The sequence below is a fragment of the Odontesthes bonariensis genome, chromosome 21 (assembly GCF_027942865.1).
Source record: "Odontesthes bonariensis isolate fOdoBon6 chromosome 21, fOdoBon6.hap1, whole genome shotgun sequence".
Lineage (NCBI taxonomy): Eukaryota > Metazoa > Chordata > Actinopteri > Atheriniformes > Atherinopsidae > Odontesthes > Odontesthes bonariensis.
Genome location: NC_134526.1, coordinates 20,481,844 through 20,497,283, shown reverse-complemented (window position 1 = coordinate 20,497,283; position 15,440 = coordinate 20,481,844). Strand labels below are relative to the sequence as shown.

General features: G+C 40.9%; 1 protein-coding gene and 1 long non-coding RNA gene across 2 annotated transcripts; both read right to left on the bottom strand.

The window, feature by feature from the left end:
* Window positions 1-160: 160 nt before the first annotated feature.
* On the bottom strand, window positions 161-3,947 carry LOC142371765 (uncharacterized). Its single transcript, XR_012768109.1, has 3 exons — window positions 3,859-3,947; window positions 3,043-3,131; window positions 161-1,141 (listed from the first exon to the last, which is right to left on the bottom strand). It is a non-coding gene; the product is annotated as an uncharacterized LOC142371765 (long non-coding RNA).
* A 610-nt stretch (window positions 3,948-4,557) lies between these two features.
* LOC142371221 (cytoglobin-1) lies at window positions 4,558-9,797 on the bottom strand. The gene is made up of 4 exons (XM_075453839.1): window positions 9,638-9,797; window positions 9,413-9,549; window positions 6,873-7,104; window positions 4,558-5,348 (listed from the first exon to the last, which is right to left on the bottom strand). The coding sequence occupies exons 2-4, from the start codon at window positions 9,547-9,549 to the stop codon at window positions 5,184-5,186; spliced, it is 534 nt and encodes a 177-aa protein (XP_075309954.1). The 5' UTR covers window positions 9,638-9,797; the 3' UTR covers window positions 4,558-5,183.
* Between the last annotated feature and the right edge of the window lie 5,643 nt (window positions 9,798-15,440).

Sequence of the window (15,440 nt, the reverse complement as noted above, 5' to 3'; positions counted from 1 at the left end):
ATTTTATGTCTTAACATACTTTTATGATTTAGTCTCCGTAAAACAGTAGGATAAGAATGAATTAGGCAAATTCACATCACAGCTGTGTGTGTAAGTGTGGTTCCAAATGTCTCCTGTCATCCTGCCTTAACCTTGCTCAGGTAAAGACTAAAGGAGGTCATCTTTTGGACTATTCAACCATACCCATGGTCGTGTGAAAGGCGGACTAAGTAGGTTGGTAGGCATACTAACTACTCACTAACAACTAATGGCAACAAAAGCAATCCAAGCTCCTTCGGCAGACTGGAGACTTTCAAATCAAACAAACAAATAAACAAATACAAACACACATGCAACACCTTCCCCCATAGCTGCGTGGAGGTGTTTATTTGTGCTTTAGAACATAACTGCTTTGAATCTATCAGTATTTTACATTGCATTTCTCTGATTTACAGCTTTTATTTGCACAGGTGACTGAAATCTCAGCTGTCAAGCCAAGCTCTCTCTCGCCACGAAGCAGAGGAGGGATGGAGTTCAAATGCCGTGTTCGCAAAACAAACAGTAACCAAACAAAAATTAAGATGAAATGAAACAAATTGAAAAAAGAAAAAGAAAAAAAGCTTAGTCTGCCCTTAAGTGATGGATAAAAGCAAGGCATTTTAGTCGGTGCTGGAGCGGAGTCTTCTGTTGGAGAGAATAACTTCCTTTGATGTGCACTTTGAGCTTTCTAACTTCACAGACCTCACACATGCATAAAACAGGCATATAACCCACTGAAGAAAACAGCGAAGGACACAAAAACCACATTATGCCCTCTTTAAACAATGACCATTTACATGAAACTTTGAAGTCATAATTTATTTCTAACACAGACGACACAGCTGTAAATTCAACATTTATCAGTTTTTTTTAACTTAAATTTACCCCTATGTTGACTCAGTTGCTGCGTCCCGTCCCAGTAATGAGAACATCTGTTGAACAGACATGAAGAGGCTATGATCAAGTTGATGATTTTTTTTTTTTGTACAGGCCGCTTTTTGTTTATCCTCCTGGTGAGAGTCTGGAGTTGAGTTGTCATGAGCAGACGAAGGAGGGGACTTGTGAAGTTTCCCCAAGTGTCTCCCACAGCAATATGGGAAACGAGTCTGGACATCGCAGGCCACTGGAAAAAAAGAACACAAAATATATAAAGTAATAGAAATTTATTTTATGAGCAACAATGTGACAAAAATGAAAGAACGCTCATAGAACACACCCTGACTCAGCGGAACAGGCTCGGAACAGCCTCCATAAAACGATTCAGATAAGGAGCACGAGAAAACGCATCAAAGGTCTGTGACCTGCACAAAACCACCATGCTGTAGTGGATTGCAAGCCAAATATCTTTAAGGATATTGAACATCTGCAATTAACTGCGCGGTTATATTTAAAACAACCCTCGAAAGAGAAGCTGGGCTGCTGCTCTGCCTCTGAATCATTTAGTATTAGCGCTGTAGAGTGGTGAATACTTAAAAGCTGAATGTGGGGCAACCATCTCCGCTCTGAAAGTACTTTTGCAAGGTGTCTGAAACTCTGAGGCTTTTGCATTCCTGCGCCACTTTGCTCCTTCAACTCTATCACCACATCTAATCCTTCAAAACATAATCTCTTGAGCCACTGTATAGCAACGCCTGACCTGGAATGTTATAAAACGCATTTGTTTCCTTGAGGCTGAATTTATGTATCAGTGGGGAGTTCTTGGAAGGGATGTTTCTTTTTCCCCTGTCATGAGAAATTCTCAAACATTTTGCTGTCATCTTGACAAATTCAAATGAATAAATCTGTGGTACCGTAGCTTGTTAGTCGTGTGAACGTACATGGAAATCACGATTTGTCATAATTTCCCTGTGATAACGGTATCTGAGCGTACCTGTCCCAGTTCAGTTAAGTTTAAACTTGCCAAGAAAGTGCCAAAGAAAAACAACTGTAGTCTAATTTTAACACACTCACGTTTTGAATACTGATTGGAAGCTGGAATTGACCAATCTGTGTTATCCTACAAAAAGGAACGTTTACTTTTAAATAACACAGTTGAAAAACGCAGTTTTTTAGCTTTAATTCCCTGATCGTCTATCAAACTTTGACTTTATAATGTGGTTTTGAAGTAGACAATAATATCAGCAGTGTTGAAAGCTGCTAACTCATGAATGAAGTAGGAAAACAATGATTTGTACAGAATGAATCACTATGACTATGCAAGATATCAGATCAAGAGCCTGTGACCTGCAGGAATACCACCATGCCGTGGCTGGGTGAAACGGTTCGTTATTTGCTTCACATCGAGATCTTTTCCTTTTTTGTTCAACGGCGTAGTTGCAGAGAGGTAATGTACTTCTAAAAGCCCGGCAAACTGATTGTTGTTCAGCCTCTAAATCATTTAGCGTCAGCAGAACTCAGAAGCCAAATGTGGGGCAGGCATCTAGGCTCTTTACGCATGTGCGCTTCTGCAACATGCTCCACTTTTGCACATGCAGACAATCCCAGTTTGGACCATTTGGATTTAAGTCTTTTGTGATATGCATTAACGCTATTTTATTTAGAATTCATCACAAAATTCTGAATTGTTTGATATATTGTTCCTTCTTTAAGTTTTAGTTTAGGATTGATTTTAGAACCTGCTCAGTTATAATTGCTTTGCATCAGGTGCGGAAAAGAAATATTCTATTTCACTCTTTTTTTTTTTTTTTTAGATATGGCAAGACACATGATAGTTTTGAGTTATATCCTGATATGTAAAAGCTTAGAGTTGAAAGAGTTATTGTAATTTTCACATGACTGTATATGAATTCTGCCAAACAAACAGCTAAAAATCAATCAACTTGTAGTTTTTTGGCGGTTCTTTTTTTATAACAGAGAACTTTAGACCTGGAAGTGATAAGTCTGGGTGGCTTGAGTATCTAAGGAGCAATGCTCTAAGTTACAAAGGTCACATCTGTGAATGCCAACGTTTTTTTGGTCATCCGTTTCTTTTTAAGCCCATATTCTTAAAGCAATTCAAAACATTCCCCACGCCTTTCCCCTTACCCTGTCCTGTCCACCGTTGTCATTTTTGGGTTTCTGTTGATCCATTGCTCTTTACGTATGGCATTTCCCGTTCAAGGTCCGCTTTCTGCCTGTGATGGGAGATACAGAACATAATACATGATTGGTTGCAATATTTAATCCAACACATTTGTCATTACGCGTCTTTTGAGCGTTCATTAAAGAAGCTAAATGCAGGACTCATTAAAAAATGCTGTTCGGCAGCTCTTAATTGTGCAAGCCAGATGTTGCCATGCTCCGTTGTGCTGCAGCCACGTGTCATTGTTTGCCATCGCCGTGAGTGTGCAAGCAGGCCGAGAAGATTGCACTTTGAGGCAATTAGTAGCCATGAACTCAAGAGCCCCGAGGTTTTCTCCTCCATTCATCTCTCCATGATAAAAGCAGGACTACATGGTTGTTATGCAGCCAGCCACTTAATCCACACACTGTTGCTCGAGGCAAACCCAAAAATAATCACGGGAGTGATTTCGAGTCAATGATGCAGATAAGTCTCTTCTTTCTCCTTCACACTCTCTCCCACTCGTGAAACACATATGCATTTTTTTTCTTTTTTTTTTTGTACGTGTGTATGTTTGAGTGTACGTGTGAGTGTTCAATCGGGAAAAGGTGGAAACGTCTTATGTAATTTATTTGATGTCCTATCAAGTGTCTTTCTCTTGAGTTTGTCCTTTTTTTCTTTTTGGTCAGGTGTTTTCTGAATCTAAAAATCTTAAAACTAGGAAGAGTGTGCTCAGAGAGGCAAATTATTATTTTTTTTTTTACTGATGCTAATGGTCAAAAGATGATAGAGATACTCACGGTTTGATTTTGTTGGAGAACCTCCGTCGCAGGAGGAGCGCGATCGTGGTGAGAACCATCATAGTCGTGCACATGGCTCAACCCCACGGAGAGGATCCTGCTGCTGGTTTCGAGCACCAAAACTTCCTACGCCATCAAAAGGCTTGAATGGTATAAGGCAGAGTATGTGGTGTAACAATCTGACTATTCCTGCCTTGGCTCTTAGTCATCATTGGGGAGATTAGCGGGGAGGATTAGCTTTGGATCAAGGAGCGGGTTGGATCTGACTGGCAGGGCGAGGAGGTAAACAGAACATGCTGTGTTGCTATTCTGAAAACAACGCATCCTGCCATCATGTCGGTTACACGGCAAGCCAAATCAACCCCTATATTGTATTTAGGAAATTTACTTTGGGAAATATCATATCATGAGGCTTGTTCTAAATCTGTCAGAGCTGTCTCGTGACACCACCCGAGGCAAGTCTCGGGGTTGCTCCGATCTGTTATGAAAAGAAAAAGCATCGTGCTAAATGGGGTATAAAGAGAGACTACCAGCAGTTAAGCCACTTATTCTTAGTACTGCCGATTAAAGCAGTCAATGAGGGAGCAATAGGCCAAGTAAGAAAATTCCAAATGTGTAAGTTTTGCAGACATGTTTGTGAGCAGAACTGGAAGAGATCAGAGCAGATGTACATTTAAGAACTCCACTTGTGGCAAGGAATCAGAAGGTTGTCTTTGCAATTTTATTTTAAAGTATGCTCACTGACAGATACAAATGCAAGGTGCAATGAAAAAAAGAAAAGTACAATCGTCATCATTAGAATTGTTAAAAATGTAGAAATGTTTCAGTATTCATAATAACTAACAAAGTAAACACAAGTGAATGCAGACTGATAAGAGGAAACATCGGAAAAGACATTCTAATGTTTAGAAAGAATGCTGTTTACATTTCCCTTTCTACATATACACATTCAGCAGAAGGCACACTCAAGGCAAATGTGACTTCTCATCCACTGTTGGGCCAGTGTTTGCATTTTCTTCCTCTTTGCTTTATCCGTCTGATTGCGTTAGTCTTTTACAAGAGAACAAATGCAAGGAGGGTTGCTTTATTTCAGTGTTTATTTTACATCCTCTCCCTCACAACCACACTGCTAACCATATCAAGGGTACGGTACTTGTTCCTATTGTTTTTTTTATAGCATATATATTTATATGTGTTTCATAGTCCATGATTATCACGGGTTACACCAAACTGTATTCCCAGATTACAGTCAATTGATTCCTGACTTATGAGGCTGCAGAGAAATCAGAGGATCCCCGTGTGGGAGTTTCCAGGAATAAAAGGCTTCAGCCGGTTGAATTTGAGAGCTGCGTCCAGCCCACTTCCTCATAGATGGATTTGATACTGCAGCAGATTGTAGCCAAGACTTTGGTCCACGCTGAGGCCACCTCTGGTGTCACAACCTCTGGATACTCTTCTCCCAGGACCTCCAGAATCACTCCGCTGAGAATCTGAGCAAGACACAAACGCATGAGAGTTGTAAAGAACAGAGTCAAATGAGTGCTTCATTATGTAATGTTAATTATGAGCCTTGATTATGTAACTGCAACATTTTGTGCCATAGCCATTGGAGCTTTCACGCGTTTTGTCATGAGATTTGGTTGGTATTCCATCCTACGTCCAGCAGTGCAGTTGCAAAAAGATATCCGATACCATGGGAAAATGACTTCCTAGCTCAGTAAATATTTTCACAATGGGTTAATGGTATAAATCGCGAGTTTAAAGTCTTATTTAGTAGCGTTTGATGTTAATTTTGTACACTTAAAGGTGGGGTAGGGGTTCTTTTTCTGGAACATTTTTTTACATATTGCTTGAAATACTCTTCACACCCCCAATGCAACCAATTAATTAAAAGTTTTGACACAAAAATGAAAAGTTTTAGTGGCCTCTAGAACGTACAAATCTAGGAAAAACACTATCCAATCATACTGAACGGACCGTTAACGATGATTGGATTCTGATGCGTCTATCAAACTGCAATCTGCTCCTCCCTCCCCCTCCCCCTCCTTCCCCCTGTGCGCGCACCCTGCTCCGTGAACGAATTACGCGTGTCCAGAAGCTTGGCAGGAAGCTAAACTAGAGCCATCTTGGCTAGCACCTAGCATTATTAAACGTATAGTTAGCATATACTAAATACTAAATACGGCAGCGATCGATTCTTGCTGTCAGAATCTCGTGTCTCGTGCACCTTCGTGCTCGTGAACAAGCATTGCGCGTTCATGTACTCTAGAGGCGTGCCTTCGGGGGGAAAGTCTGAAGAAAAGGGTTGGGACTTTTTACCTGTGTATTTTCAAAATGCAGCTTCGCTGGACTCAAAATCCAGGATCTCCTACCCTACCTTTAAATGCCATTTGGATAAAGATAGACAATAAACAGGGTAGGTGGGACTACCTTCAAAGCAAGTCACAATTTCCACTTCAGGTGGGCCACTCTGCCTGTGAAACGTGAATTTCACCAGCCTCACTAGTCTGCAAGGGTCCACCAGGTCCCTCTGTGGCTGACGGCATGTAGCCCAAATATTTGTAACCCCATGAACCAAGTGCGGTTACTACTTCTGCACCTGGATCAATCCTCGTTCAGATAAACAACATAACAGACTAAGAAGACGAAGAGCACAGAAACAGCATGGACGCTTGTTTTGAGGAGAGATTTGGTGGGATGTTTCGGGTTGCGAGTTCTTACTGCATGGGCAAATAGGTGAAAAAAAATTCAAGGGGTAACATCTGTCCACCAAAAAGTTGGAAATTGTTTGGGAATCTCCTCATTTACAGCACACTGAAGCGATCAAAATTCAAATATGGTTGTTTTGTCCCATGTCTCATTTTATTCTATTACTAACTGCTAACAGTGGTTAACATGTGGACTTAATTAATACACTTATTAAAATGTGCCTTAGCCTAATAGGCTTTGGCTATACCACTACCAATCAGCAGAACTGAGTCTTGTGAACATAAACAACATACACAGCACTTTACCTTGAAGTACACAGGATCCACCTTGTGTCGGAGTGCATGGGCCTTCCCCACCACCTTTAGCACCGAGGCCACTTTATCCGAGTTGTCAAGGCTCTCAACCAATGTGTTGATTGCATTCATGACTCTCTGAGCATGCTTCTTGAGCTGGGAGCTCTGCTCCAGCTCCTCCGTGTCCTCGATGTGCTTGAACTGGCTGAAGTACTGCTTGGACGAGGGGAACTTCACAAACAGCCTGGGAAGGAGACAAGTCATAGAGATGCATGAGAGATCTGAAGCATGGTGCACATAAGTTCGCTGTCCTTATCACCCTTCAGCCTGAACCAGCTTGATCCTGAAAAGACTCGCGCATTTTCCGACCCGGTAAGATAACATAAGTAAACACTGGCACTCATTGGAGAGTGCTGCGTGTTTTCCAGAAACATCTTTGCTTTAAACTGTTGTCGCATGACCAACTGCTTCTTCACTTTGGTTTCTGCCATGACTTCAAAAAATTAGCCGCACAGTTTCTAAGAAAAGGTGAGACGTGATAATTAGAGAGGTTGAGATGCAAAACTGAATGTCAATGCTTACTAAAGGTGCAACAAGCATACCTGATTCTTTCCTTTTACTAAATGCTCGAGGCTGCTTTTACAGTTGCTGCTTTCTTTGGGCACAATATTCGTGTGAATAAAAATTCCAACTCAAGCTGCAGGTCCAGATTGTCATATTTCTCTGCACACCCTAATTCAAACTTTTTTTTTTTTTTTCTTCTGCGACCAAATAATCATTTCAAAGATGTTTCCTTTGATTGTGTCTGGGCTTGACCCTCAGAGATATCATGGTGAATGAGCAAAAGGGAACTTAAAAGCTCACCCACACACACACACTGAGTCTGGGAAGAGGGCCAGAGCATCTGGTTGTTGGCTATCAAAGCAGGATGTCCCATCTCCCTCTGGATTTACAACAACTAACACATATAGGAAAGATCTGGAGCGTATGCTTGCATATCGGAGCTTTACACATGAAAAGGGAGGAAGTTAGAGTGTGGCGTCTCAGTTGTTCAGAATGGTGGATGGTTCTTGAAAGTGCTGGAGCTATATAGCCCTAGTATCACTGCAAACTAATGAGGAACCGCGGAGTTTAATCTTTCTGTCTTGCAACTGCATGACCCGTGGTTGCATATAAATAGCCTAATTAGAATTTTATATGGTCAGTGGACTCCTAATCCTTCCTTATCGTATTTCAAGAATAATTGAGGAGCTGAACTGAGAGACAGCTTCTAATTTCAGAAACGGAGCGTTTTGATTTCCTAGCGTGGATCTTATCTGTGACCCAAAAGACAGTAAGCTTGAGGATATGCGTTAGCACCGAGGCAGAGCAGAATGACGAGATCGATTTTCACCCCCAGCAGGAGAATTTCCCAGGGTCAAGTTCTTCGATCAATCTTCATTCCTCAAATTCCTGAAGGCTGTAGGGTCTTTGTGATGGAACGTAAGAGGGAAAAACATGGGAGGGAAATGGAGTTGATTCGTTTACTTTCTGTAACTTGACTTCAAGAGATACTGAATGTGGTTTTTTTGGCAGCGTGCTGCAGCTAAAAACATTTTATTCAGCAATCTGCGAGAAAGCACATTGCTTCACCAGTGATGACTGAGCATGTATTATGTCCCCCCCCCCTAGTCCTTACATGTAAACTCTTGTTATCTGAGGACTAAAAAGGCAGGCTGTGGCATGTGGTGGATCATGTCACACATGAAAAACTGTCAAAGGCTTCACACATCCCTGCAGATGGTCGACCTGTGCAACAGTTTCTTCTCTCGGGTTTGAGTGTGAATATTTACGAAAAGACATTGACAACGAGTGCAGGAGTCTTCCTACAGCTCCGCGAGGTCACCATAATTAGGTAAAGCAGAAGATTGTGTGACTGATGAAGAATATTGGATTAAAAAAAAATGACCTTAAAGCCCCTTATTTTCAGAGAAAAGACCTTTAAAGGTCTCACTGCCTGCGGTGGAGTCATGCTGCTGTATGTTGCTTGGTCGTCTATACAGGCTTTCAAAACATGACCTTCTCTGTGAGGGAGTGAGCCTTTTGGGAGCCAAAGATGTCTGAGTGATGGATTGTAATATTTATCATGTACCTCTACCGTTTGATAAACAGGGCTGAGGAATTGGTAAGAGGTGAGAATATTGCACAGGCAACAAGCTCATTAAAGTTTATTTTATGCTGCATTCTTGGGGGAGGAAATTCTTCTTCATGTGAACTCTGACCTGCATCAGATGTATGTCTTTGCAGGTTAGAGGGGAAATTTAGGTCATCGACAGCACAAAAGCATCCCTTCGCTTTCTGGCTCCAGCAGTTGCATCAATATCACTGAGATCAAGCGAGGCAAAAGGTAAAATTGAAGAGTTGGTGACTGACAAGTTGCTTGAGTTGTGGGAAGAATTGATGAAAAGTCTAAAAAGAGGGACCCCATCCTTTTGTTTGCCGTGACTGTGTCATCCAGCAGCATTCAAAATTTTCAACATTTATCAAGAGAGCAAACAAACAAACGGAAATACCTGACAAGTATGGCCACCCCAACATCATCGCAGTTCTGGTAGACTTTCGCCCACGAGTCCTGGACCAACACCTTCTCCTTATCAGTCAGAGGGCTTGGTCGCTCCAGGTGGTCCACCTCTCCTTGCTTCCTCTCCATCTGGAAACACAGTGTGCAGCGAGCTGAGCACATGCAGCAGGCAGGGCTGATCACACTGCCCCTCCCCCAGAATAAACACAATCTCTACCTTTTTTCCTGGTTGTGTCTCTTTTTCGGTGAGAAAGGATGAAATTCAGTTTTTTTTTTTCGCTTGCCACCCTCTCCCAGTGAAAGTCTTTGCTCTCCACCTCTGAATCTCTGCTCAGCGAGAGTGTGAGTGAGGAACCGGCTGAGAAAACACAAGAAGCACACACAGCGAATGAGGAGGAGCCTCTGTACTCTCTCTTTTACACTCTCCCTCCCCTTCTCCCTCTGTCCATTTTACCTTTGAAGGTGGTACTGGATGAAAACATAGTTAGATCAGTAAAAAAATCCTTGATGGATATGTCAAGCATGCATCCATGAGCATGGATGAGATGTAATATCATAGCACACTCTGAACTTTTTCTTGAGAGTATCCAGAGCTGTCTTTCTGAGAGATTAACCTGGGATGATATTGAACTTCTCACATTGTCCGGCCAATATAAATATTAAAGCACGTCTCTGACTGAGAATTAAACAGCATGCGAAATCTCAGAAATATAGCCAACATAAATTCATTTTGGCTTGATCTACCTCTGAAAAGTTTCATTATAATGCACATACCTTCATTTTACCCACTCATACATACATAATATACAATGATACTGTCACATTCATGAGGTTTTCCCCATGTTTTTGGTTTTGTGGTTTTTTTAGTTAAGTTTTGCCATGTTGTAGTTTTGCCATTGCTTTTCCCTCACTTCCCTGTATTCATTGTCCCCAGCTGCACTCATTCACCAATCACCCAGTTCAGTATTTAGTTTCCAGGTTTCCCCCTCTCATTTTGTGAATTCCTTCTCTGTTTTTCACCCCTCATGCCAACGCACAAAATGCAAAGTTGGGAGAACAGGACACTTTAGCCTGGAATCTGAGGACTCACTGCCAAAAGAGAGCAAAGCCGTGAAGACATTTACATCAGAACTAAGCAGAAGACTGAGTTGATATTAACCATCTCACTGTAAGGGTGATGTGTACAGACTTGTGTTAAACATTGACACGGACCTTGATAGCGTGCCATAAACACTGGGTGTAAGGTTGACATGTGTCCTTTGTGGAATCGCAGGAACTCAAATATCTCAGTGAAAAACTGTTACCATCCTGAACAGCAGTGTAGTCAAGCTACAGCCGGTTATTTTTCCAAACAAATCCTATTGTAAATATTATATGATTATTATATAACTATAATATGCTTACAGGTGAATAAGTGGATGAAAGTCAGGCTACCGGCTGTAAAACACAAAGACATCGGTATTCAAGGATGAAGCTTTTTATAGCTTAGGCTATAATAATCAAACCTGCTCATCCAGGAACTAGGTTGTTGTGAATAAAATGATCAAGGGGTCTTGGACATTGATCGTAGATCAAAGTGTTTCACTTGTACTGTTTTTTTGTTTCTACAGAGAAATCCTGATACTTTTGTAAAGCCCCTGTACCACACAACAGAGAATTATGACTCTGGATCATGACTAATTCCTGAAAGTCAGTCTCAGACAAACAAAGTTGTCAATGTATCATCAGACGATTCCACATTCTTCGGGACATGCAACCCTCTGGTGTGATTGCAGAGTTATTTGTAGGTTGCTTGCAGCTGTTGGTGATGGTAACTGCCTGTAGATTCAACCAGACCTGGAAGTGTGATGTTTCGTCGATGCACGGAGAAGCATGAAAGTAGTTTTGTGAAAGGCCACAGGGCAGTGCTGCATCAAACACTTTCAGCAATGTGAAGCATTCTACATCGAGCTGTTATGTGTTATGTTTTGCAACCCTTGTAGGTTTTTTTCTCAGATAGTTGTGAATTTATGTTATTGTTAATAAAGTGCACAGATGGGAAAGGGTGTAAAAATTTGGACAGGATCTGTGGGTTTGGTCCAAATACATCAGCGGGACTGTGAGATAATTAGTGGAAATGAAAAGAAGAAAAACTCCATTCAGACACATCTGTCTCTGTGGACTTTTCCCTGCAGCCTCTGATCTTTAGTGAGGCATCAATTCGTCCCTAAATGTGCTGACATCAGTCCAAGTTTAGAGATTAAAGTCGTTAAGTAGAAAAAACGGAAAATTGAAATTCCTCAAGTGAGTGAGAAGTGGCTAAATACTTGTTTCTTTCACTGCAGCGCTGCCAAAAACTGAAGTCTACTTTAAATGGATCTTCATGTTTGGCTTTCACAACATGCCACTTACATTCTGGAACAACAGGAAGTTTTAGAGAATGATAGTCACTGTCGTACCTTGTTTATCATTCTTTAAAAAAGAATGAGCAAACAGAAGAAGAAAGAAGATTTTTGAAAAATTCAAACAATCGATCAGAATGTGTTAACACAAACTACCTCTTAAGCTCTCACTACAAACTCTGCACTCTTCTCATTTTTAATGGACTCTCTGGATTTTCCTTTGGTCTGAATCTTTTCCTACAAATAAATAAATTAGTTAAATGGTTTCTCTCATGGGCTGCACGGTGATGTGTGGTAAGCACCATTGCCTCACAGCAAGAGGGTTCCTGGTTCGAATCCCAGCTGGGGTCTTTCTGTGCGTGTTCTCCCTTTGTACGCGTGGGTACTCCAGCTTCCTCCCACCGGCCAAAAACATGCATGTCAGGTTTAGTGGTTACTCTAAATTGTGAGTGTGAGTGTGCATGGTTGTTTGTCTTGTTTGTCTCTGTGTGGCACTGTGATGGGCTGGCGACCCGTCCAGTGACAGCTGGGAAATGCTCCAGCCCCCCCACAACCCTAAATTGGATTAACCAGGTATATTATAAATGGATGGATGGTTTCTCTCATGTACATTATTACAGGATTATGGTTATGGTTCTAGTGCTCTAACCTTCTCTGTCAGATTTTCATTATCATCTGTTGTGCTGAGTGGCGGGTTGGTTTAAGGCTCTGTCTCTGCTGTCTTCTGTTTGGCTTTGATGAAGCTACATAGACTGAATTTCCTCTTCATTATTTCACTCTTCGCAGGAACAGTAGAGAACACTAACCCGGTTATGTCCTCCTCCAGTCCATTAAGCTGCTCTCCGTCCTGAATGGTCAACAGTTCATCTTATTTCACTTGTGTATGAGGAGCCTCTGGGTCCTGAGTCTGAGCTTGCTGGTAAAGACCAAGGCACCTTTTGTTGGCCGAACATTTGCAGATGACACGGAAACAAACGCTCATTACAGAAAACTGTGATTTTATAATGCCATTGATACAACTTACTGAACTTTGGTTGGATCTGAGATGACTCCACGCATCATCTTCAGTACATAGTTTAATCTAAATATGATATAAATGTTGCTAGTGGCAATTTTACAGGTAACTTAAAAAAAACACTATCAGCAGGAGTTAAATCTTTAAAAATTCATAGAATTCTTTTATTGTACATTTCTGTGGTTATATATCTTTCTCAGTTTCTGGCTCTATATTTTTGTTAATGCAACAAATGATAAAGTTTTGGATTGATAAAAGATTAAGATTTGGGTTAGGGGGACAACTGTGGTCACTACTGAGAGACAACAACAAGTCAGTATGAAAACAGTAACTAACACATCCGTTGCTTTCTTGACTGATCCATCCCATCCTGCGTGGGCTTGGTGCCTCATAAAAACCCAACTTTGCGTGAACAAGATTAGCAATTGTAATGGTGGCCTCTGAACGCTTCATTACACAATCATTTGGTCAATTTCTCATTTTCTTTCAAGCAAGTGGAATGTATCTGATCAGGCAGTTTTTGGGTACCAGAAGTTTACCATCAATCAGCAGCTTACATACTTAAGCTCTGGGCAATGTGGGGTTAAAGGAAGTGTCTATTAGCATAAATAGAACTCCCGTTTAATCCTAAAGAATATGACCATACACATAAGTAAAAGATTGATTTAGATGTACGATCACTCTGTAAGTTAGTGTGTCTTGCTCATTTTATAAAACGGCACACCACCTCTATGTGGGCACAAACCACAAGAACAGCACAGTGCATGTGCTGGTACTCTCTCCTCTCTGCCACTGACTGAACAAAGTAGGAGCACAGAGAGGCTTATCTTGCTCCCGTGCAGCAGTACTGGCAATCGTTTGTCCAAAAAGTCATTAGACTTCTTTATCTTGTGAGATGGAGCGTGATGTTCAGTGTTGGGAGAGAGATGTCAGCCGCGCAAGCTGTGACAAGATTTCCACAACTCCCCAAAATGCAAACCAAATATCTACTCTCAATAATACCTACTCAACGAACGCATACCCAAACAGATGAATAGTTGCCCCCCTGACCCTTCTCAGGACAACATTTCTTTTCAAGGCAGCTTCTCCAGTGTGGACTGTAGTTCTCTTGTTAAAAAGACTGATTTACCATTTTGTCTAGCCTCACTATTCAATTTAAGTTGCTACACAGACAAAATAAGAGCAATAATTTTGAGGTATCTGAATAATTTGAGTTTTTTTTTAATTTTATTCCTAAAGCTGCATGTGTATTTGCTGCAATCTGGCCTGAGCTGCTCAGAAATCATGTGACAACTCTATTGGCAGATCTCTGAAAGGCGGATGTAAACTCAACTGAGAAAATGGTCTGCAACGCTGAAATGTGTCAAGAAAGGTTTTAAAATAGAGATGTGCAGTTTCGGTATTTCAGGTTTTTCGTCCTCAACCTATACACCTCTGTTCTGACATTTAGAAAATTAAACTGAAGTGCTGGGAGAACAGAGACACGTGAGAAAATGATTAGAAAATGTGTGAGAAACACTTTGAGAAAGGTGACGCAGATATGAAGAAAAAACGGCTCATTTTTACCAAATAATGTTTTGCAGAGATTTTTGAACATTTCATCATCCTATGTTAACATTTCCCAGGCTTTCAAATATAACTAAATGTGAGAAGTTTTTAGATTTAAAGCATTCAAACTCTAATTTTCAATCTTGTGAAGAATTGTCCTTTCCATTTTCAATGTGCCTTCATATTGAACCTACAGATTGCAACTTTACCACAGCGACTTTCATACATGAGAAATTTCTTTTAAGGCATTCTTGTAGCGCATCAGACCATGAAAGTAACACAATATAAACTCAGCTCCGGGCGACTAAGAATCTCGTATTTGGACTGGCCATTGCTTTTGTATAAGAGAAAGAAAGATGGTGGTCCTCTATTGCCACCCTCTGGAATATTACAGGAGGCAAAATGGCATATCTCAGTTTACCTGCACAAATGATATGCCTGTAAACTACCATGCAAATGGCTGATAAAAGAGCACCTGTTAATTACATATCAAACAGCATTCAAGGCAGTCTTCCTTTCGGAATTAGTGACGTAAGTCCATATTTCTTGACAGAGAAAATGATAAATTGGGCTGCAAGTCTTATGAACATGAGGATATCTTCAAGGCCTGGACCCAGCCCTGTGTCTGTTGTGGGATGGAAGAGAATGCTGACTTATGCTTTATATCATTTGAACGACACATTTAGTAAATTCCATGCAAGTTGTATGATGTTTAGACTTTGGGCAGACTTGTTTCCACTCATGCTTTGACTGTAGGTGTGTATTGGGCTCGACATGTCCAGATATCTTGTTAGTTAACCAAAACATAGACAGTCTGGGGGGAGGATTTAAGTTAAATCATTGAAATGTACAAGGCCACAGACCCACCGTTTAACAAAATCTCAAAAGCTACAAAATTTAGCATAGGCAAGGTGTCTTGTATGGAGTATAAATACAGTATATTATTTTGTTCCAACAAAAACTCTTGGATGGGTTTTTTTTCTATTAAATTTCTGAAAATATTGAAATCAACTCAAAAACTGGAATACGAGATGTTGAACTTCTAGTTGGGTTTGGAGAATATGTCTTTTTTACTT

Excerpts from the sequence above, each read along its gene's own strand:
- LOC142371221 (XM_075453839.1), bottom strand. The coding sequence starts at position 9,549 with ATGGAGAGGAAGCAAGGAGAGGTGGACCACCTGGAGCGACCAAGCCCT. Across the intron at positions 7,105-9,412 it reads GGGGTGGCCATACTTGTCAG|GCTGTTTGTGAAGTTCCCCT; the intron begins GTATTTCCGTTT and ends TCTCCTTCCCAG. Across the intron at positions 5,349-6,872 it reads TGGATCCTGTGTACTTCAAG|ATTCTCAGCGGAGTGATTCT; the intron begins GTAAAGTGCTGT and ends TGTCTTGCTCAG.